Raw genomic sequence first — 23,788 nt, forward strand, 5'->3', positions numbered from 1 at the left:
TGCCCTGCACGTGCCTGCTCTCCGTGCCCAAGCCTCAGAAGTGAGCAGGATCCGGAGGTCTTTCTTCATAACCCTCCTGTTGACCCGCAGCTGGGGCTGACATTTCCAGGGAAGTGCCCCTTCAAGACTGGAAACTAAAACCTGTGAAGTAGGAACATGGCAGTCAAGGTGTGCGTTTTCTCTTGTCACCTTGGGTTATTTTAAAATAATCCAAATGTATGATTTTTAAAAAAATATATGATTGTTATTCAAGCCCTGTCGAACTACCTGTCTTTCCTGTGATACTGACCCAGAGGAATCCTCTCTTGCTCCGCAGTCCAGCAGCCGCTGTGGCAGTGAAGATGGGCACAGCAGTTTGCCATTTCAAGCAGTCTGAAGGTGCTTTTTCTTCAGGCATCACGTTGTGTGGGGGTTGGGTGGCGATTCCTGAGCTCACTCTATTTAATAATGAATCTGCTGCCCCTGACACACCACCCCTAGAGTTCCTGATCTTTATCGTGGTTTTTTTTTCTGTTTTTCTTAGACTTCTTATCTTTGAACACGCTATGTGACTCACTCACTGTGCCTAGTCCTCTCCTTTTCCCTCCCTCACGACATGTATCCTGATGAGGACCGAGTCTCTGTGGTTTGGGTTCCCACCTCCTATGTTCCGAGTGCCTAGCAGAGGACATAACGTAGAGTAGAGGCTCAGTACCTCCTGAGTGAATGAATTAGAGGCAGGCTGGGCCTCAGAGGGTGGATTTAACTAAGTCCATCAGGAAGCAGAGGTTAGAGCACGCTGCAGGAAGCAACGGCAGTCAGCACTGAAGCATATTATTTCTGTGGTTATCCAGAGTCCACTGTGGGCCCAGGTGGCCGCCCTGCTTCCACGTGGTCACTTGGCATTTCAGGGGTTTCCGTCTTGTGTGATCTTCACAAGGGGAAGAGATACATGGAGAATTCACTTACTGACTCTCAGATAAATCTTTCTGCTTGAGTGTAACACAGGTTGATTCTCATTCATGTTTTATTGGCTAAAACAAGTCTCTTGTTCATGCCTGTCTTAAAGGAGTGGACATAGTAATTCCCCCATGTCCAGGAAGAGGAGAACCAGAAGCAGTGAGGACCATGAGCTGGAGGAAAAACACCTCGGGGTTTTTGTGTGTTTTTTGTATGATTTGTACTCTTTCTCTCCTTGTTTATTTTTGTGACATATTTGTAGCTATTGTACCTGAAGAGTACTTAGTTCTCTTGATGGGATTGTATGGTGGTAAGGAAAGAGGAGGGAACCATACATGGCTTTGGGGCATGTCCATCATTCTGAATTAGGAGATTCTGAGCAGAGGGATAATTTTTTAATCCAGAATAATTCATGAGGTATGCTAGAGTCTTGATCCCTGGTGAGTTTTCTCTTGATCAGTAAATCGGTGATTTTCTCTCCTGGACATACACATGATCAATTCAGTCGCTCAGTCATGTCCGACTCTTTGAAACCCCATGGACTACAGGCCTCCCTGTCCATCACCAACTCCCGGAGTTTACTCAAACTCATGTCCATGAAGTTGGTGATGCCATCTAACCATCTCATTCTCTGTCGTCCCCTTCTCCTCCCACCTTCAGTCTTTCCCAGCATCAGGGTCTTTTCCAATGAGTCAGTTCTTTGCATCAGGTGGCCAAAGTATTGGAGTTTCAGCTTTAGCATCAGTCCTTCCAATGAATGTTCAGGACTAATTTCCTTTAGGATGGACTGGTTGGATCTCCTTGCAGTCCAAGGGACTCTCAAGAGTCTTTTCCAACACCACAGTTCAAAAGCATCAATTCTTTGGTGCTCAGCTTTCTTTATAGTCCAGTTCTCACATTGATACATGACTACTGGAAAAACCATAGCTTTGACTAGATGGACCTTTGTTGGCAAAGTAATATGCTGTCTGGGTTTTTAATATGCTGTCTAGGTTGGTCATAACTTTCCTTTCAAGGAGCAAGCGTCTTTTCATTTCATGGCTACAGTCACCATCTGCAGAGATTTTGGAGCCCCCAAAAATAAAGTCAGCCACTGTTTCCACTATTTCCCCATCTATTTGCCATGAAGTGATGGGACCAGATGCCATGATTTTAGTTTTCTGAATTTTGAGTTTTAAGCCAGTGTTTTCACTCTCCTCTTTATCTTTCATCAAGAGACTCTTTAGTTCTTCTTCTCTTTCTGTCATAAGGGTGGTGTCATCTGCATATCTGAGGCTATTGATATTTCTCCCAGCAATCTTGATTCCAGCTTGTGCTTCATCCACATGATGGGAACCTTATTTTGGCCAATTTAAAACATTTATAATAAAAATTGTTTTTACCAAGCTTCACACATCAGCTGTGAACTGAGTGCCATGTAGCATGTGACCTGCTTTCTCTTCTGTGTCTCTAATTCAGTCTTTAAAGTGGTTGTGATTACCTGGCTTAGGGTCCTTAGCAGTCAGTGAACAACCAGTGTGCTTTTAAATTATACATGGTCATTTTATCCTTTCATTTGTCTTATGGTAAATATACTGGCTTCTCCGTCCACCCCCCCCCCCCCAGAAAAAAAAAGCCCTCACAGACCGAACTGACCACCCCCCAAGACTGTCCAGTGAGCTCAGAGGTCATGGATGCTTCAGGTCACAAGCTTTTCCGCCTCCCCCAGCGCCTGGTGGGTTCTTGGCCTGCAGCTGACTCAGCACGTGGACTTGGCCCAGGTGGTGTGTAAATCATTAGTGCATTCGTGTCAGATTCCTTTTGCTGCCCTAACAAGTTCCCACAGATGTAGTGGCTTAACACAACAGAGATGTACGCTTTTTACAGTTCTGTGGGTCAGGATTCCAGCATTGCTTTCCCTAGGCTGCCATCAAGGCGTCTGTGGAATTGCTCTCTTTTCTGGAGTTTCAAGGGGAGACTTCTCCAGGTTGTGGGAAGCCAGGTCTTCCGTCTTGAAGGACCAAGGCCCCTGTCCCTTGCCCGTGTCACCTGAGTATGCTTGTCAGCTACTAGCAGCAGCCCTTGTGGGAGTGACCTCCACCTCCTTGCTCCATCTTCACAGCCAGCATGGCAGGTATAGACCCTTGCATGTGGCATGGACAGTCCCAGGTGGTCTCCCTGTTTTCAGATCCATCACCTCCCACCTGCAGAGCCCTTTTGCCATGTAACATGATGCACACAGGTGTGACCCCAGGGGTGGAGATCTTCCTGCTCCCTGGTTTAGTCCTCTTGACAGTCTTCCCCCTAAAACCCGACGAGGTGACATGGTTTTGGTCAGAGGCTTCAATCGATGTTTCTATTACTGAAATTAAGTGCTTTCTTTTTTAGGCAGATGTTTTAGTGTTAAAATTTCACCTTTTTTTTTTTATTATAGACCTTTGTTGGTGATACACGTTTACTTTTCAAGGGAGCAAATACCACACTTGTCATAATAAAAGTTTCTAGCAAGAAAGCCATTTTCTAGCATTACTATTAATTTATTAATAGTTCTGTTTTTCTAAATTATTTACAAATGCTTATTTAATTCTCAGGGGGTATCTCCCCTTTGTACTTTTGGGTACATCATGGACAGGAATATAAGAGAAAGCAATTTTAACAAAACTTAGAGAAATTAAACTGCCATGAAATATAACCACATCATGTACTCCAAAGGTGTATATAAGTAATTAAGAGTAGTTATCTGTTATTCAGGCAAATCCATTTGCACCAAAGTTGCATTTATTATATACAGTGAAGTATTTCCTGTCTCACTGCTTGTTCTAGTGAAAAGGGGGGAAAAAAAGGCTTCATCATGTTCTAATTTGGCATTTTACTTGCTTTCTTAATGTCTCCCAGAAGAGCAAGATGGAGAATTTTCTTTTTGCGTGTACATGTGTGATTTAGTTGTTATATATGCTTGCTGCACCTCCTGAGGATGGAAGGGGTTTTTACAAAGCGCTGGCTACAGTGCTCTGAGACTGGTCCTCATGCTGGACAAATATTTGAAACCCCTTGGGGGGTAATTGTGATGTCGTTGTTGTTTGTGTTACAGGATTGTTTGAACTCCTCTTTGCCATTCAGAATGAGACAATGGTTCTCTGATTTTGTGATGTTGCCAGCAGGGTAAACGCATGGCCACCGTTCAGCCAGCCTCAGAATTTTCACACTGGGGTCTCTTGAGTGTACAATTCATGTTCCCCACACTATTTGCGAGGGTGATACATCCTCCAATTGCAACTTAGAAAATTAGTGTTCTTGAACCAGGCATGAAAGCAGTTTCATTTCTGGTGCCAAGTGCCACCTGCGGTCACTTGCCTGTTGTTCCCACACCTTCCCTCATGCCTCTCTGTGGGCTCTCCTTGGCTGGTCACCCTTCAGTTCAGTGTGGATGGAGCCGTAAAGACAGCATATGCTGGGTCAGTATTGAAGGCTACTTGCACTGGTTTATTTAACTTTCAGTCCTTTCTTGACATAAATCATCACGCTGGGAGGAAGCTGTTACCTAATTGTAAACTGTGCATGGTTAACCTCTCAACTACCATCACAAGTATTTATTTGAAGCAGAGGAGCTGCAGAGAAGCACTGATCCCTGACCCTCACCCGTGGCCTTTCGTGTGTACATGCTGAGACTTGTAGAAGAGTTCTCTGCTTCTTAATTTGGAAAGATTCAGATTTTTTTTTTCCCAGTCATGTTTCACAGTGGTCACTTTTGACAAAATAACTGTTGAAATGCAATGGACAGGACAACCTGGCTGGATTCTAGGTCCATACCTTACTGGCTTTGTCACCTTTGGCAGATTACCTGACTTCCTTATGCATCTTCCCTACAACAAGATAATAGTGGGAATATCTCATGAAATGGCCCCCATTTCTCTAGACAGTGAGCCCCACAAGGGGCTTGGCTTGTTTACTTCTGTCTCGCCAGCACCTTGAACAGTGCAGGGGACCCTGATAAACATTGTTGAAAGCTCAACAGGATAATACATGTGATCCATTTAACACAGTGCCTGGAGCAGAGAAACAGTAACTAAAATTATCTGGGTTTTAAATGTTATCAGTTACACTGGAAAGAATAAAAATTTATTTAATAAATGTCTTTCATAGAAGAAATATTGATCTGCTACTGAGACATTCTGTACTGACCTGAGATAATATTCCTTACAATTAAATAAATTTGGCCTCTCTCCATGAAGTCTGCCAACATAATTTCTGGGCTGACATACGAGTATGAAGGAAAAAATGAAAGTTAATTCCTATTCCCTGAAGTTGTGTGTGGGGGGGTGCACATGCATGTTTAAATCAAATTGATGTTTAAGATGAGTTGTGCCCTTTCAGTTTTCCCAACAAGGAATGTTCAAAGCTTTCTCTTCTGCAGTTTATTCTAAGAAGCAACATTTCTAAACTGACTTTGCTTGTTTGTACCCGACTTAGTCAGCTGTCCTAGGTGATAGTTTAAAATAGGAATATATTACTTTTCTCCACTTCACTTTTTGTATGGGCATTTGTAGGGTTTTTAAGAGTGCTACAGAATGTAGAGCAAAGGGATCTCAGAAATGAGCTCATCTTCCTCATCACTGCATCTTACAGATGAGGTGAGTGAGTAGAAAGAAGACTTTAGAGGTCCTGGTTAGCTCATGGCAAAGGTAAGATGTGAAACATACTTCCTGACCTCTGACTGGTTTTTCCTTCCCTCCCTTAAACAAAACAAAAATAGCAGCCCAGATCTAACTGTATAAAAAGACGTTTCAGTGGTTACGTCATTTTTTCTCATTCAGATCTTTGCAGCAATGGCAGTGCTAAATGTTTAGCTAAACTATTGGGAAAATTCTGTATGTAACTTATTCTGATGAAATGTAAGTTATTAACTATTTTAGTCATATATTGTGTAATAGCAGTTTAACAGAATTCTTTGGCTCTCTTAACATATTGTAGAACTTGTGAACATCAGTCTTCGTTTGTACAGGGATACATTTCGAACGTATTTATTGTTAATAGAGTGCTTTCCGTGTAAAACTCTTCTTATATAGCTAGAATAAGTCAATTAACGTCATGAAAACTTTTATATATATATATATTTGAATGACTGTCTTACTATGTTTTAAAGAAAGGTCAGATAGCATTTTCATTTCTTAACCATTTTTGTGTGGTATCGGCCTTTCTGTTTTTTTATGGTGTTATCATCCGTTCCTCACTTCTACTCATGTCGGGAGGTTGAAACGACAGAAGTCCTTGCTGTGGTGAATTCCATTCCCGTCATGCGGGCGGTCCCCCAAGGTGGAAAGGCGCGGGCACCGCGCGTCCCGCCCTCTGAGGCGCCTCCGCGCCCCGGGGGTCGCGTGGTGGCTCTAACGTCTCCCGCCCCTCCGCACCTCCGCCTTGTACAGCTGTTAGGGAGTCTCCACATGCTGGAGGCAGCACAGCTGTCAGGATTTTCTTTTAAGAAGGGTTTTTAGGAAATAATCGTATATTCATTAAGTTTGAAACATGGAGATTCAATGCATCTCACCTTCTCCTAGTGCTTGAATTCTGCGGGCTCCCTGCCAGGTAGAGGGGGCGAGGGTGGGTCCTTGCTGGGCAGGGACCCCGCCTGTGCTCAGGTCGCTGTCCAGGACAGGGCGCCCGGCGCGGGGCAGCGCCCCCCTCGGCGCCGACATGCGGGAGGCAGCCTTCCTCCTCACTGCCGACGACGCCCCGGGACCTGGGGTGTCGCTCAGATTTCCGCTCTGAGATGGCAGCAGGACACAGAACGGGAGGAGCAGGCATTCTGGCAGAAGTGCGGTTCCACTGGTCGCTTATCGGCAGAGTTGGCTCCTTCCGACGTGACGTGCGGAGAACCAGCGTCGAGTGGACGCCGCAGCGTGGGCTGCGGGTGTGACCGTTGCCGGTGACCGCCCGCAGCGCCCCGGAAGCGAGTCCTCTGTGCTTTGAGGCCTTCGCCGACTCCGGTGCAGTGTCCTGGAGCCCTTGCCGTCATCCGGCCTCCCTGCCCCTGGGCTCGAGGGCCGGCGGCGGTCCAAGTGTGATGCCAGGGCAAACGCGAGCGTTTCTTCATCCATCTTGCACTCTCCTCAGACCCCTGAGGTATCAGCAGATTTCCCTGAGCTAATCACCTTCGCCTCTGGTAAACCCTGAACCTTCACGCCTCAGTGTTTCCCGTCGCCTCCCCGGTGGATTCCGGGGAGCCCCTCTCCGCAGGTCACGGCCCCCCGCGCCGGGCCCTGGACCGGGAGTTGAGGCACAGCCGCCGCCGCCGCTGACGCGCGCGTCCAGTCAGCCCACACGACGGGCCAGAGGGCTCGCGGCTCCCGGGGCCGCGGAGCGAGTGTGTGTCCGACTCTGGGATACTGCACGTTCTTCACACCCAGCCGTTTCCACTGGTTGTCTGGCTTTTCTCCTCCCGAGGGGAATCGGCAAATTTACTCGTCTTCACAGGAAATGCTGCAGTTAAATCATTTATGTCTTGTCTGCCTCTGATAGCATCCGAACGTGTCATACTTTATTTCAGTTTTATCCTCCTGTTTGCACACTCCTTTTTTCATTTCCTCATTTTTATGAATACCTCCCCTTCCATCCATCCTGACTAGGGCCATCCATTAGTTTGAAAAAGGGGTCCCAGTGTCGGTAGGATTTCCTGTGCAGGGGTGGTTCCGTGGTGTCTTCCCCTTTTAGCCCAGTGTCGTTTCCGCCCCCAGCGCCTATAACGCCGTCCCTGTGGAGGAGGATGTTTTTGAGCACGGCGCCTTGACTTCGTTGGGTCCATCCTTGTTGCCTCTACTCCAACACCCGTGTTGAGCATCCCGAGTTACAGTCTCACGAGATTTACTGTGAACTCCTAGGGAGTTCTTAACAATTGGTAGAAGAGGGGGAAAGAGCTTTTCTCTGTGAGTAGCAGCACAGTTTGGTAGCTGTTGCCTCAAGCAAGTAAGATTTCTAAATATTGTTCTCAAACTTCGATTTTCTATTTGGCAAAAAGCCTTAGGCAAAATGATGGTGAAATAATAGCCATCTAAGTTTGAGATTTTAAGATTCTCCCTTCAAAAGTTACTTAAATATTTCTGCCCTTGAAAATATGTGAATGTCTTATTTAAGACATTTAATAAATATTAAATATATTAAAAAGAAAGTGTATGCAAAAGAAGCTAACATCAAAACAAACCCCAAATTATCCAGGGCACCTTGTGTCTACAAAGGTCTCAGTAGTAACAGTCTGAGACATTCTTCCAGAGATGTCAGTGACCTTTTCACATATGTTATTATATAACCCTTTGATATACAAAATTCTGTTTTATTCCTTCTAAAGTGGGAGTTAAGTAAGGTTCTGACGGTTGGTGACTATATCATTTGTAATTTTAAGAGTCACAACAGTATTCTAAGGGATGTTTCTGTAAAAGTTGATAGGTATGCTTTATACACACTCCACCAATTGTTATGTATTACTATGTATTTTAAAATCGCCATGTTGTCATGCTTGATTATTTGGGACATACAAGCCATGTTTATAAAAATTAAGAAATGAAACCAATGTGAGCCACTTTAGTAGATTTTGTTAATTCCTTCTGTGCTCCTTAGACTCTACCTGAATTAAAGAAATAAAATAAAGTGGCACTCACCTCCCCCTTTTTAATGTGGGACAGATGTAAATGTGCTGCTCCGGATCAGGGGAAAAAGAGGAAATTTAAAGGTTCTGGAGTATGCCCCAGAACAGTTTTCTGATCTTAATTATTTTGATGACATTTTAATCTAAAATTTTGGATGTAATTTCTTACCACAGCTGCATCTTCATTTTTATCCTCCTCTTGTTATGTCTGGTTTCTTTTTGCAGTGGGTACACCTTATTACATGTCTCCAGAGAGAATACACGAAAATGGGTACAACTTCAAGTCTGACATCTGGTCCCTTGGCTGTCTACTGTATGAGGTAGGTAATGCTGATAAGTTTGGTACACTCAAGTGCTTTTACTTACTGGAATGTGTTTCCCCTGTCCTTTTAGTATATAGTTAATTTTTTTCTAGGTGATGTTTAAGAATTAGCTTTTTAATTATGAGGAAGTTAATTCATTGACTTAGTAACTGGTTTTATAATGTAGTTTAGTAACTACACATTTCTACACATTTATTTTCTCTAATATAATTTTAAATTGTTTCCTTTTGATCGAAGTTTAATTTCTTAAATGTTTTTATGTTAATATAATGTTGCTGCATAATCTTATAAAAATATACATTTCAACATCTATTAAAAAAAAAAACTTGCCCATGCATAGCTGGAGAGATGACAATGGAATGGATTTAAAATATGAAAGCATGATAAATATCTTTATCAATTTTTTAAAACTTTTATGTAAAGTAATTCAGCTTTCAGGATAGTTTATAAAGAGATAATTCTTCTAGGTTATCACTTAGTTTAGTTTCTGTGAGTAACACTTTGTATTGGTAAAGCTTGGTGAAATTCTCTCAACTGTTCTGGTGATAATTTATCAAAGAAAGATGGAATTATGTAGACAGGTCCTCTAGCAAGTATTGCAGTGTGACAATTTGGGTGAATAGAAGAAAGCATGCTATGAGCATGTTTTATTCTCGTTATATAGTAATGGTGTCAGAGAAGGCTCAAGCTAGGGACTTCTTTAATTGATGGTAATTTTCTTCAGAATGTGGGCTTCTAGTCAGTGCTGTTCACTAAACATTAGCCTACATCTCGGTAACTCTTTTAATAAAATAAAATGAAAATAGTACATGGAATCCTTTTCATATTTTAAGACATAGAAAGGAAGTCTAAAGTGGATAGATAGAAACCAGTGTATTTGTTACTATTTTCTGTCTCCTGCCTTTCTGGCTTAAATAAAATATGATGACATCATGTATTTTAATTGTTCCATCTTTACTTGGAAGTAGAGCATCAAAAGGCTTTTTAAAATGTGTGTCATAATCTTTAATTATTGTTTACAGATTGAAGGTCAGACTTCCTTAATGTAAGGAACCTGAGATTATTGTGTTCTTCCTACTAAAATAACAACCACTTAGGAGCTTTTAAATAATATCCCTGGGATAATTTTTTTAAGAAAAGTTATGAATCAGTGATAGAATAAAATACATTTTTGTTTGTATTCACTGTTCACATGAGATTAAAAGAGGTTTATGCTCAGTAATATTATATTCTGTTAATAATTTCATACAGTATTGCACTGATTTGACTGTGTTGTTATTGTAAAGTTTAAAAGGCACTTTGTACATTTTAAAATATTTTATACCTATTTAGGCAACCTTAGATTCTTTCAGGCCATAGTCTAATAAATTATCAAAGCAACATTTTCCCTTTATATACCTCAAAGTAAACTGCAAATTGGTTTCCACTAAGGAGAGTAAATTTAGCAATGAAAAAGAAAAAGTTCAGTTGTTATTTGAGAAGTCTGCATAATTCTTTTAGGACCAGCAGATTCCCATGTCAAAACTGAAATAATCCTTCACATTATGAATTTGCCTTTGAGAGGCAGCGTCCCATTTTTATGTATACTTGAAATCATCACCAAAATAAAAATTATTTCTTTGGATGCTCCCACATTCATGCGTATTATGTGTTGGGAATGATTTTGAGTGAAAGTATTTAATGTGTTGGCATTAGTTTTCAGCTCAGAGTATTTTCCCAATTGTTCTATGCAAGTCATTGGGAAGAACTAGAATTTCTTCTAAGGATTTAATTTACTTTGATGTTGTATCTCTTTCTAATATAATGTCAATAAAAATACCCATTAGTTTATCTTTAAGAAAACTGGCCATAGCATCTCCTAGACATTTTCTGTTGTATCCCACTAAGACTTTACCATTCACAACGAAGGAGTGGGAACCCTTTTTTGAAAATGTAATTTAAACTCAGCAAATTAGACTTTCAAATATTCCTGAAACCTCACACACACACGCAAAAAAAACTGGCAGTACAGTTTTAATTGATATGCAACAAAGTAGACTTTACTAATTAAAATCAAGATGCTCTGCTTTTGCTACACGGACCTTTACATGGAAAAGTAGGTTTTACACATTTCCTTTATTGTTCAGTGCAGCAATCGCATCCTTCCAGGGTTGTAGGTTGGTGGCTTACAGTTCAAAAAAAAGAGAGAGCTGCCACCAGCCCCGAAGACAGACAGTGGGCTCTCGTCCCTCCGACACCCCCAGAATACTAATCAGGGAAGTCGGACCCTGGAGGTCAGGGAGCAAGTCAATCATTCGAGCGATCGTCTCAGTGTGGAGGATCAAATTAGCCTGAAAAATTCAGCTGCTGGGAGGAGAGGGCGAGCAGCTGTCAGGGGCAGCATCGAGATGCACTAATGAACCAGATGAATAGTGCAAAAGCTTGAAAATAAAAACAGGACAGTTGACATTTTTCATCTGTCAAAGCAGGAGATGCATGAAAATATACTATTCCTGTTTAACTCCTTAGGGGACGTTCAGATTTTTTTTTTTTTTTAACACTGCCGTATTGAGACAAAAGTATCGTAATGAGCTCCTGGCACGTGATAACGAACACACGTACATTTACTTAGGGTTTTTGCAAACACAAGGAGACAATAGTTTACACACAGTCTATTTTTTTAAGGGGGCATCTTAAAAGATTCTGTCTTATCACAGAGTGTCCTTGTATCTTAACAGAAGACGTAATTATTATTGTAACCGCTCTTCTGGAAATGTCCTCTCGGATGGAGCGTTTTACACATTTAGGGACACACACCTGGTTTGGGGATTTCTCTTCGTCATGGGGAACACCTCTTCTGAAGGTGGTTTGGCAGGAGCTGTAGCGAAGAGCTGGGGGGCGGCTCTGCGGGTCCACATCCCCCAGCCCCGCGGTCCAGGCCCGGAAGGAGTTAAGCTCTGATGCAGCCCCGACAGATGAGAGCCATTTTCAGCTCGTCCCATCCCCGCTGACGCCCACCGAGGAGCCCTGCTCGGCCCAGCGTGTTGCACGCACGCCCGGCCTGTCTGGGGAATGTACACATTGTCCTTCCAAAATCAAACTTATTAGCACATGTAGAAAAGGGTGACTGACTTGGGGGCAGCCTTGCACTCCGTGTTGTAGTCATGCTGCCGCGGTTCAGAGATTTAGGAGGTTTGAACAGGAGGCAAACATCCTCAATTGAATCTTGAGTTTGTAACCCCGCTTACCGCAGTCCTTGCTTGCACTTGAAATGTCAGGTTAGAACCTGGTCTTAAAGTTGAATTCGATAATGTCTTTTTTAAAGTCATTCATTCTTTTGAGTGTGTTTTTTTTTTTCCCCCTGCATAAAAATCCCATTTGGATGCCTTGAATTAGTGGCCACAACTCCTAGGGCTTTTGAGCATGTTTAGTGTTTCTGAGACATTGTCACAGAAGGAAAGGAGTTCTAATTCACTGTGAACTAGTTTGAGTATCAGTTAGATCATTCAGATTGAGAGGACATTTTTTTAATCTCGGAATACCCTTTTCCTGCAGAGACTGTCCTGAGATAAAATGCTATGTGTACCGTTCCCTAAACCATTGCTGGATTATATTGCAGTTTTAGCTCATTTCATTTTTGTTGTATTTTAACCATTGAATGGTTAATATTATACCATTCATGTTTGTCTGGTCATGAGATACACTAGTTGTTCCTATTGCACTGTATTTACAAAGAGTCCTAAGTTATGTTATTTTTGTAATACTGTTTAATTTAATGCTGCCTAAGTGTGTGTGGGTGTGTATATATAATTCTGTGCTAACCATTTCTCCCTTCTAGGAAAGTTTAAATGTTAAAAATAATAACCAAAAATTGAAGTAAGACATTTTAGGACTTATGAACTAATTCTCTGAAAAGGATGTTCATGAAACGCCAAATGCCTGGAGAACTTTATTTAAAATGTTTGTAATTATCCCCTCCCCTCCAGTGTCATATGCTCGATGAAACCTCCTTTAAAGTTAGCGTGTAAGTGTATCAGTTTCATTGGGAGCGTTTTGCAGATGGCAGCCTTACAGAGTCCTTTCTATGGCGACAAGATGAACCTGTACTCGCTGTGTAAGAAGATAGAGCAGTGTGACTACCCGCCTCTCCCTTCAGACCACTATTCAGAGGAAGTAAGTCATCTTTCAGTTTGTGTGTCCACGTTGTTCGTTTTGCTAATGCTTGCATTTTATTTTGGGCCCTTCTCTATCCCATGATGCACATGCCGAGTGTAGGTGGCAGAGAGAACACCTTCATTCTCTCGGAGGCTTGGCTGTTAAAAGTTGCCCACAGTTCATCCATCACATGGAGAGGAACCCCACACCACGTGCGGTGTCACAGTGGGTGTGATGGGAACGGTGGCTGATCATGCCTCCTGGCCACGGCGCCCAGGCTCTGGGTGACCAGCACATCCAGTGTCCCTCCCCATGCCCATGGTCTCAGAGCAGCTCTGACTCCCTCTTCTGGCAGAACCTCCCTCCTGCCCACATTTTCCCAGAATGGAAGCAAACATCTCTTAGCTGCATGTCTCTCAGCCTTGTTCCTTCAGCTTTATCCTCACTCTTTTTACTCTCACCAGGCCCATCCCATAACCACCTCCCCTCTGCAGTCAGATTACTGTGGGAAACGTTTGAGGTCATCACTGTAGACGTGGTAACAAAGTACCTTGGAAGGAACTGAAAATGATAGAAGACGTTACCTACTGAAGATCTGAGCAGGGTCCTTGCTTGCTTTGGGAACCCACTGAAATGAGTTGTTTGACATCCAGGGTTCCCCTGCACAAAACATCTCCCACTTTTGCCTAATGCATCATGATTTTACCAGTATTTGAGGAGATACTGCAGAATAGCAGTGTCTCAGGTTAACTAATGTGTTCACATAATTCTTTGGACAGCTCACTGGGGACCCACCCAGAGAAAGCACGGTGTCAGGGACCTGCTCATGGGCAGCAGGGGTTCTGCCCAAGGAAAATGGAAAAGTGCAGAGGGAAAAAAATGAAGCAATTACATTCACCTTTCAGTTGGTCTTGTCACTCTATTTCAAAATGCAGTTGGTTCTAGTTTTATATAAGGAAGATTGAGTCCATGTAACTTGAATAATAAAATCTCTCTGAAGAATTTTTACCATATGGAAAAAGCACTCATGGTCCTAGGATGTTGAAAGTACTTTTTTCCCCTAATCGTTTTGATGCTGATAATCAGGGACACTTGGATTTTTTTGTTCCACAACACTTGTGTTCAGGTGCTTAGAGTAAACTCTTACAAGACAGCGCTGGTAATTTTAGAAGCATTATCTTTATTTGATGTTAATGCTATTATTATGTTAGTCATTTTTAATTACTATTTTGGGTGTGGAATATAAATACGGCATTTCACAAAACCGGCTCTAGCACTCTCGGCCCACAAATGCGGGAGGGTGTGAACAGTCGTGCAGAATGATGGCGAGGGTGTCAGGGGCCGCTCTTTGTTGTGTCATTCACGCTGTCTCCTCTCTTCCACGAAGCGCATGAATATTTCACGTATCTGCATCCTCATCCACTATTCCTCTTGACTAATTTTCAGACCGTCTTCATTTGCATTTCACATGGTAGCTGATGAGGAGATGCCCGCGCAGCAGCGGAGCCTCAGCAGGCGGTTACCATGGCGACCTCCAGCCGGATTTTAATGATGATGCCACTGGTGGTTCGTTGAAGTCGGCCTGCCTGCAGGGCTACTTCACTGCAGCTAAGTGTGAAGTTGGATTCGCGGGTTCTCAGCCAAGGGGCACATATCAAAGTCTGGCCCAGACAGAAGAAGGTCTCACAGTTGGGAAAGGAAAAGAGATTCCACTTTTTACTTCCCTCCATATAGTTTACCAGTCTTGAAACGAGGTATGAAGCAAAACGCGTTATATGATGTACTTACCAAAAGAAGCTAGTATGGTCCCTCAGATTGGTAAATCCTGCTGCTGCACAGCAATAAAACAGAAAGCTGTAGTAGGTTGGTAAACAGGGAACCTAATTCTTATGGAAGAAATGAGCTACAAAAAATACAGACTAATGATCTTACTTTAATCTGTTCCGTTAGTTAGAGAAGTTCCCAGAACAAGAGCTTTGAAGTGCAGATGTGCTGATAAATATTTTCTCTCCATAAGCAGGAACTCAGTTTGTTTGGAAGATAATTGTTCAGAGTTTATGGTAGCAAAAAACCTGAACAGATGCCATACTGCCATACTTCAACCGTATCTTCAATACTGCTTTATATAGTATGCCTTTTAGATCTTTTAGAAGTCTAATTCTTTTTTTTTAGTATGGCAAAAATTTAGGAAACAGAGAAAAGTGAAATATAAAGGTTTTAAACAGTAAACTTTTAATTAAAAGATCACTCCATCAGATGGCAACAGACTCTGTATCTGTTTGAAAATTGAAACTTTTAAGCAAAATTAATTTCCCACCAGATACCTGTTTGAAAGCTTACCAGTTTGATTTAGCTACTGCTAAATTTTTAAGGCTCCTGCCCAAAGAGGAGACACACAGGGAACATTTTTGTTCATGAGAATAAAAGCTGTGCCTCCAACCAGCCTCGACTGGTAGGCGTCCTGAGGAGCTCTACGAGGTCTATTTCCAGATACGGGTGTTCTGTGGGGAAGAGCTTAAGAGCTTGGGATTTTTCATTTCTTATAATCTAAGACATAGATTCACTTAAGCATTAGAAACCAAAACTGAGAAGTATTGCTAGTATTCTTTGGAAAAATAAAGTTGTCTGTCAGATCTTTCCTGTTGAACTGTGCTGCTGTAATTATGTACAAATGATTAGGGTTCTCGATTGAAACATCTCAGCTACACATGACTGATATTTAGAATGTGTATTTTAGAGTTCCCTAAAATAATAGCTTTATGACTTTTGGTGATCAGTATTCTTTTCTAGTAGTGGTCTCATCCATGTATGATAGGGAATTACTGTACTTAACAATAGAAGTATTGTTGGTTGAAAAGATGGATATTTCCCCTGAATTCTGTCTTAGTTTTAATGAAATTTAGTATTGTTGGTAATTTGGGAAGATCCCCTGGAGAAGGAAATGGCAATCCACTCCAGTATTCTTGCCTGGAGAATCCCATGGACAGAGGAGCCTGGTGGGTTAGTCCGTCCACGGGGTCTCAGAGTCAGGCACGACTTAGCGACTAAACAGCAGCCATTAAAATTGTTGGTGATGAAGAAATTAACATCAGTGCAGCAAACAATTTTTGAATATTCACTGTGTCCAGGGAGTCCTGATTCCCCTGGCCTCTCATAGTCTGATCCGGGTTGAGCTGCCCAGCTGTTCTGGTCACAGCACCCTCTCTTCGTTCCTGAACTCCAGCATGCAGGTTCTCCCAGAAGGCCCAGGAATTCCCATCCTTCTGTGGGCGCTGTCTCCTCTTGTTGACATGCCCTGCCCTCTGTGCCCTATCATGTGGACTCATTCTCTTTAGAACAAAGCCTGGCCATTGTCTCCCCCTTAAAGTCATCCTGCTCCCTTTCTCCACTTCTCAGGCCCTCTTCCCTTGGCAATCACACTGCTTTATAATTCCTTTTTTTTTTTTTTCCTTTGAGGTATAGTTGATTTACAGTATTATGTAAGTTTCAGGTGTACAACATAGTAAGTCACAATTTTTAAAGGGTATTTGTCTTTTCCTGACTTATTCACATAGCATAATACCCTCCAAGTTTATCTATCTTGTTGCAAATGGCAAACTTTCTTCTTTACGGCTGAGTCGTATTCCATCGCGTATGTGTATCTGGTCTTCATTGCTCAGTGGCTCCACCTCCGGACCTGTCTAGCTCCTGTGCCTGGACAGTAGTGACTGCTTTTCATCTGTGTGTCTCTAGGGCCCAGCACACTAAAAAGGTTCAGTGATTGATCAGTCAACAGAGAAAGTGAGTTAAAGGAATAAATGAGAAAAAGAATGAATGAACCAATTAATGTCAGTGGAATGAGGGAGCAAATGTTCTTACAGAACCCTAGGTAGTAAGGAAGAAATTACTCAAAAGACAGATCAGGGGTGTGATGTTTCTTTTATTGATACTACCTGCAAGTGATTTTTTTCAATCTTGTAAACAAGCTATATCATATCTAGAATGTCCATGTCCATTCACTAGGAAATAAGACAGATTTTTTTTCCCCTTCAATGTTTAGTTTCTCTGGGAGACACTGGAGTAATCATCAGAATTATGCATTTTTCACTCTCGTTTACTAAATTATCTCAGGAAAATCTAAGATTAAAAAAATAGTGAATAGTTACATTGAAAGTCATTGAGAAAGTGCACACTGTGGTTCTCTATTGAGCTGGTTCTTTTTAATCGATATCTGAAAATCTGAGCATTAACACCATGCAAAATATATATTTGTCTTTGCTTTTTTTTTTTTTAATTAAAAAATCTTAGCTAGCCTAAATAGAAAAGACACAGGAAAAGTTGGAGAGAATTGTGCCTCAGAGGTTTGGAAGGAAGTTCTGAAAAGTTGAATCAAGAGTTTGCTGATGAAAGTTAAAAATGGAAGTGAGTAGAGAGAATAAGAGTGATCTTGGTCTGAGAATATAGAGTAGGGAGAATCTGAAGATTTGAAAACAGTACGAGTGAAAAAGAAATTTAAGCACCTATTAAAACATGGTGAGATGGTTAAATCTTTTTAATGAAGTGGATGGTGTCATTATAACAGTGCCTCCTGACCTGAACTGTTAGGCAAATGCTTATCTGTTTACTAGTAACTTTAAATCTGTTAAAGTAAATGACAAAGATCTTTGCAGGATACAGTATTTGTGGTTATCTTATAGTTGTATTTTTGAAAGCTTGCTAATTTAGTAGCTCTTACTAAATTTATTTATAGGTGTGTGTGTGTGTGTGTGTGTATATATATATATATATGTATATATAATTTTGGGATTAGAATTATTAGACCAGTAATCATTTTTCACATTATTTAATGCCTCTCTTGTTGTACATTAAGTTTGTTTGTTTTGTGGCTTTATATCTCCAGCCCACAGACAGAAAAATAACTGTTTCTAATAAAACTCAGTTAATGAGACTACTTCTCAAATAATGCGATCAATCCTTTAAAATACCAACTTAAAAGGTCTAGTAGAGAATGGATGGAGTCTCATAAATGTTCACCTCCAAAATCATCTTTTTTTTCTTTCTTTTTTATTGCTTCTTCCATTATGTTTTCTTCCTTCTTAGACACAGTCCCTTTCTCTTCTTTTTTTTTTCCCCCTTTAAGTTAGAGAAATGAAAGGCAGGAGAGGAGGGTTTTTCCCCCTGGAACAGCTCAGCAGTACACACTGGACATGTCTTCCCTACCACTTCACTCAGAAGAGTAAGAATTTCCAGCATCATTTTTATGATTCCTTTAAAAAAAAAAATGCAGCAGCATTGTGATTGACGCAGTGTGTATCAGGTGTACGGCAGGGTGATTCAGTTGTATGCATGTATATTTTTCAGATGCTTTTCCATTATAACCTGTTATAAGATACTATGCATAGTTCCCTGTGCTATACGTAAATCCTTGTTGCTTACCTGCTTTATGTACAATAGTTTATATTTGTTAATCCCAAACTCCTAACTGACCCCTCCTCCCCTTCCTTTGCCCTTTGACACCTGGAAGTTGTTTTTTGAGGACCCTGCGTCCTGTTTTGCATAGCGGTTGCCCGGATGTACATCCGCGCCCACAGTGCAGGAGGGTTGCTTTCTCTCCGCACTCTCTCCAGCATTTCTTATCTGTGGACTTTTTGACGATGGCCATTCTAACCAGTGTAAAGTGATACGGCATCATGGAATTTTTCATTATTCTTGAGATTAGATAAATATTGATTTTTTTCCCCAGAGTATTTACAATATAAGGATTAAACAGCTTGCTCTGCTTTATTATATATGAGTAACAAAATAATAATATATTTTGAGTTGAACTAAACTGACTTCAGATAGTTATAGGTTATTGCAGAGTATAAATATACTTACATGGCTTTAAGTAAAATTGGAATACTGAGGGTTTTTTTTCAGCTTGTGAAATCACCATTTTCTTTCACCCACATAAGAACTTTGTTGCTAGAGAAAGTAGGTCTGCGGCATTATTCCCGTTTCACACGTGAGCAGAAAGGGACCCGACAGTATCAGAGGGAACCGTAGACTACAGGGCGCCCTCCCTGCTTTGTGCCAGGGCAAAGCAAGCGGCGAGGGGGGCTCTCAGGGGTCACGTGTGGTCCCGCCCCCGGCTCCTGGGCGCCTGTGGTCCCTGGGCCTGCCCTCGCCCCCAGCCCCGCCGCCGCCTCCCCCGGGCTCTGCTTCCCTGGGGCCCACAGTTCGCTCAGCACACCCTTCCGCCTGGTTGTGGCTCGGCCACGTCACACTGAAGGGAAAAAGGGAGGGAATTTTTCAGAAGGGCGGGAATGATTTTTACATATTGGAATATGTGGAAACGACTACGTGTTTCAAATAAGGTATCAGAAGTATTGATCCATAGCTGTGCTGAACAAAAAACAAAATTGTTTTACAGTGTGTTGTAATTTTACTTAGGCTTCATTTCCCAAATGGTTACCCTTAAGGAAAGTACTGAATGAAAGCTTTAAAAACCATAACTGGTTTTTCAAGGAATTCATTTTCGGCTGAGCTGGGTCTTCGTTGCCGTGCGGGCTGTTCTCTCGCTGCGGCTTCTGCTGCGGAGCGCGGGGCGCCGGGCGGGAGCTGTGGGGCGCCCGCCTAGCTGCTCCGCGGCACGTGGGATCTTCCCGGGCTGGGGCTGAAACCCGGGTCTCCTGCACTGGCAGGCGGATTCTTTACCACTGAACCACCAGGGAAGCCCCATAACTGGTGTTTTAAACTGGCACTTACAAGTAATTTCTAAAATTCAGAATACGCTTAAAGAGGCTTTTTAAGAAAGTTGCCTCATTAACAAAAAACATGACTTTTTTTTTTTAGCTCGGAAAAGAGCTACTTTACGTAAATTAAAAAAGTGTCAGGTACAGATTGTTTTTGTATACTTTGAAATTCAAATCTTTTTATTCATTTGATCAGTCTAAATCATTCTATAAGAATATTTAAATGAGACTATATGGCCCAAATAATATTTGGAAGTACATCTGTTTTCACAAATATTTCTCTAGTTCTTATAATTATGTAATCCATGCTAAGTGATATGAGAATATTTTACTTTATTTCTTAAAAAAGTTTTGGCTACGCCAGGTCTTAGTTGTGGCATACAGGGTCTAGTTCCCTGACCAGGGATCAAACCTGGGCCTCCTGCCTGGGGAGTGAGGAGTCACTGAACCACCAGGGAAGTCCCAAGAATATTTTACTTTAAAATGTAGGAGGATATCTAATAATATTAAATATAATCTATAACCATGCCACGATTTACTGAAGTTAATATTACGTCAGACACTATTAGGAACATTTGATTTTCCTTCCTGAAAACGGTTTTAGGAAGTTTGATACTCCCATCATTTATAATATCAGTTGACCACCTTCCTTCACTCAAAGTTGCCATGTAAGAGTAGATCTTTAAACTTTGAATGTTCATTTTTGTTTAAAAAATATGTATAAGCAGGTCCTTTGTTCACTTATGCTTCTGAAGCGACACTGGGGACTCTCTCCTCTAAGATGAATCCAAAGCGGTGCCCTACATTTCATACATCCTCTGGGATCCTGTGAAACCATTAACTTTCTCTAAGACGCTTCTGTAAGGTTTCAGAAGACACTGAGTGATCTTCAGTTGCGGACTGGAGCCATCGTGTCACCATGTAAGGATTGTGTGTGGGAGGGCTTTCTCCCCTCCCGCCGCCCCCCAAGTCAGTCACTGGTGACACTCTGGCCTCCGCATCGAATCCGCCTCCTTGTTTCGTATAAACCTCTAAAGCTTCGACAGCCAGTGTGTGTTGATGCATTAGACCCACTTCGGGGTGCTGCAGTGTGTCCCTGGCTCGATGGAGACGGGGTGTGTCCGGGAGCGGATGCATCATAATTGGCCTCAGAGCGACGGGGCCGGGGTCAGAGAGCAGCTCTGCCCGGAGCCGGGCCTGCCTTCCTGTCGAGGTCGTGTCCCCACCCAGGGCCAGGCGGCACACAGCGCGCGCTGTCGTCACCTGGACGCGGCTGAGCGCAATGCTTCATCACCCGACAGTGGGGACCGTCAACACTCTCCTTTTAATATGCCTAGTACCAACCTATATGCTTTGGTATTTCTTTAGAAATATATCGATCAGACTGTATTAGCATTTTGTTTTATTGAAAATATTCATTTATTTCCATATGACTTATGACTTCATAATCCTTTAGAAATGTCAGGGAATTCATTTTATTTTTACTTTATATGACTTTTCTCATTTAAATGTTTGTGTTGCTTTTTAAATTTCCCTTAAACATCTGAATTAAAGCTTTTTCTTCTGATTTTGTAAAGACTCCTACAAATTCAGACCTTTATTTTTTACCTTATTTTTAGCTTGTTCTATGAAAGTTTAAAAACAACACAAAGTACTTGTTTTTATAAACTTGTAAAGTAATGCAAATTCAACAGTTTTCTTGAGATAATGTAAACTATGAAATGTCTTTACTTACATGAAATGTTTTACTTATTCCTGTTTATTTTTATTAATCTAATATCCACAGATTTGGGAATTGCTTCTACAAAGTAATAAATGGGAAGCTAATTCCTTCCATTCAAACACAAAATTTCTTTGAGCAAGTGATTGCTTGACAATATTATGAGAAATTAAAGCCTGACATGTAGGAATATATATAAAATTTTTAAAAGTGATTATATGAACAGATGTCTTCGTTAACCATACTTAATAATGTAGTACTTAGAAGTATTTCAAAAGGTTGGATAGTCGTTCAGAATTTTTAAAGTAATTTCTTGCAGCGGTTTGCAGGAAGAGAAAGTTTTTTTTTTTAAATATAAGACTAACACTGAGAGCGCTCACTAAGATGATTATGTAATGTCTGATAGAAAACTTAGAGGCTTTTTTTTTTTTCTAATGCATCATGTCACTGTGTAAATTCCTAACCTGGTATTAAAAAAAAATGGCTCAATGTGAAAACTCAAGTACATTTTCTCTGGAGGTAGTCTGTCACTTTAATGAATGAGGTCACTCTAGTCAGAGTATGAATCTGAATAGCTTTGTATCATGTAAGGCCCTTGTCTTGATGTTGGGCAGAGCCCTAGAGAAGATTTTTTGGTCTGTTTTTAGATTGGAGCTGGCTGTGAACTGTGAGGGCGACCCATTCACTTTAGGAACCAGATGAACCAGCATCAGAGCTGGCATCTTTTGAGAATCAGACCACCTGTTGTCGTTGTTGCTCAGTCTCTCATTCCCGTCTGACTCTTTGCAACCCCATGGACTGCAGTACGCCAGGCCTCCTGGTCCTTCACCATCTTCCAGAGCTTGCTCAAGCTCATGTCCATTGATTCGGTGATGCCATTCCACCTGCCTGCCTTTGCCTGTCAGAAGGTCACCTCGCTTTGTGCACAGGTGGCCGTGCGGGGACCAGCAGACCAGGTCAGGGTTTCCCTGGGGCAGGAGAGCAGTAATTTTAAAAGCCAGGTGTCTGAAGCCGGGACACTTCAGTTCTGATCCAGGCGGGGCCCCTTACCACCTTTGTGACCTTGGGATGTCACCTCCTGCATGCCACCCTGCAGAGAGCTTCTGAGCTGGATCCAGTTGTGAGAAAGGGCAGAACTAGATCAGCAACAGCTTTCAGGAAATGGTCCTCTCTCTGCTCTGGCACCAGAAGCAGCTTCAAAGCCCCAGAGTTACCTCGTGGCACATAGAGATGCCTTTTATCTGAACATGTTCAGGAGACGGGGTTCCAGTTGTCCCCTGGAAACTTAGAAATCACTGCCAGTTCCTAGGACCACGTCCGTCTCGGCAGTGCGGCCTCCAGACTGTCCACCAGCTGCAGAAAGTGCGCCCAGAGTACTGAGTGAGTCAGCCTGTCACGTTTAGCTATTTAACAATTAAAGGCTGGAGGCTGTCAAGCAAAGGGAAGTTTTTTCTCATCCTCTAATTAATGACTGTTAACCCCGACTGCTATCTCTTAATGTCATTCCTATATTCTGCTGTGTGGGCGACTGTTTTATCCTTGTCTCCATCATGTTAGAAGCACACGTAACTCTACCATGTCGCAGAGGTACTGTCCTTTCATATACACTAAAAGAAGGGTGAGAGGTGACCTTACTTCCAGAACTTAAAATTGTTACTCGGTGTGACAAGAGACTATGCATGGGTCCGTGTGAATTTTGCATTTTTTTAAAATCAGATTATTAGTTAAAGGCATAAAACTTCGTCCGTGGCCATTTGAAATATAAAAGTAGTAAGTTATTTGTTGTGGGATTTTTTCCCCCATTTCCTTTGCCAAAAGACTATTGAAACTGGCTTTCCCCCACTCTGGGTTAATACATCTACTGAAATGTATCTTTAGAACAACCAATAGTTATCAAATATCAGAGAAACGTCCCTCAAACTAAGAATCCAGGCCTGGGTAAATCTCCCATAACATGCTTACAGTCCACCTTTTTTCAGAAAGGACTTGAGCTGACTTACAATAGAAGACACAGGTTAGAGGTTATTAACACAGAAACAGAAGTCAAGTGCAGAACCAAGGAGAGAAGGGCATATAAACACACCTTCCCTCCTGACCAGCAGAGCGGCTGCGGCAGGTCTGCCTGGTTTCAAAGGAAACAGAAATAGACCATGTTTTTAAGGAGGGAAGTGTACCTTCTCTGTTCCTCAGAGAAGATGGAGTTTTCTCCTGCTGAATTATGATGGGACTATCACCTGTAAGGGTCTGTGAGTAATATACCCAGCATTGGCGTATCCCAAGTTACTAGGATGAATGGGCTTCCCTGGGGCTCAGCAGTTAAGAAGCTGCCTGCCAGTGCAAGAGA

General features: G+C 42.0%; 1 protein-coding gene across 5 annotated transcripts in view; it reads left to right on the forward strand.

Moving 5' to 3' along the window:
• NEK7 (NIMA related kinase 7) overlaps positions 1 to 23,788 on the forward strand; it is a 135,980-nt gene that overhangs the window by 106,560 nt on the left and 5,632 nt on the right. For 4 of the 5 annotated variants that reach the window (XM_061161082.1, XM_061161083.1, XM_061161086.1 and 1 more), the window contains 2 exons: positions 8,780 to 8,874; positions 12,916 to 13,029. In XM_061161082.1, coding sequence (XP_061017065.1) covers positions 8,780 to 8,874; positions 12,916 to 13,029 — 209 coding nt within the window. The remainder of the gene's footprint in view (positions 1 to 8,779; positions 8,875 to 12,915; positions 13,030 to 23,788) is intronic. The other variant, XM_061161085.1, reaches the window with a different exon arrangement.

This window comes from Dama dama, chromosome 14 (assembly GCF_033118175.1).
Source record: "Dama dama isolate Ldn47 chromosome 14, ASM3311817v1, whole genome shotgun sequence".
NCBI lineage: Eukaryota > Metazoa > Chordata > Mammalia > Artiodactyla > Cervidae > Dama > Dama dama.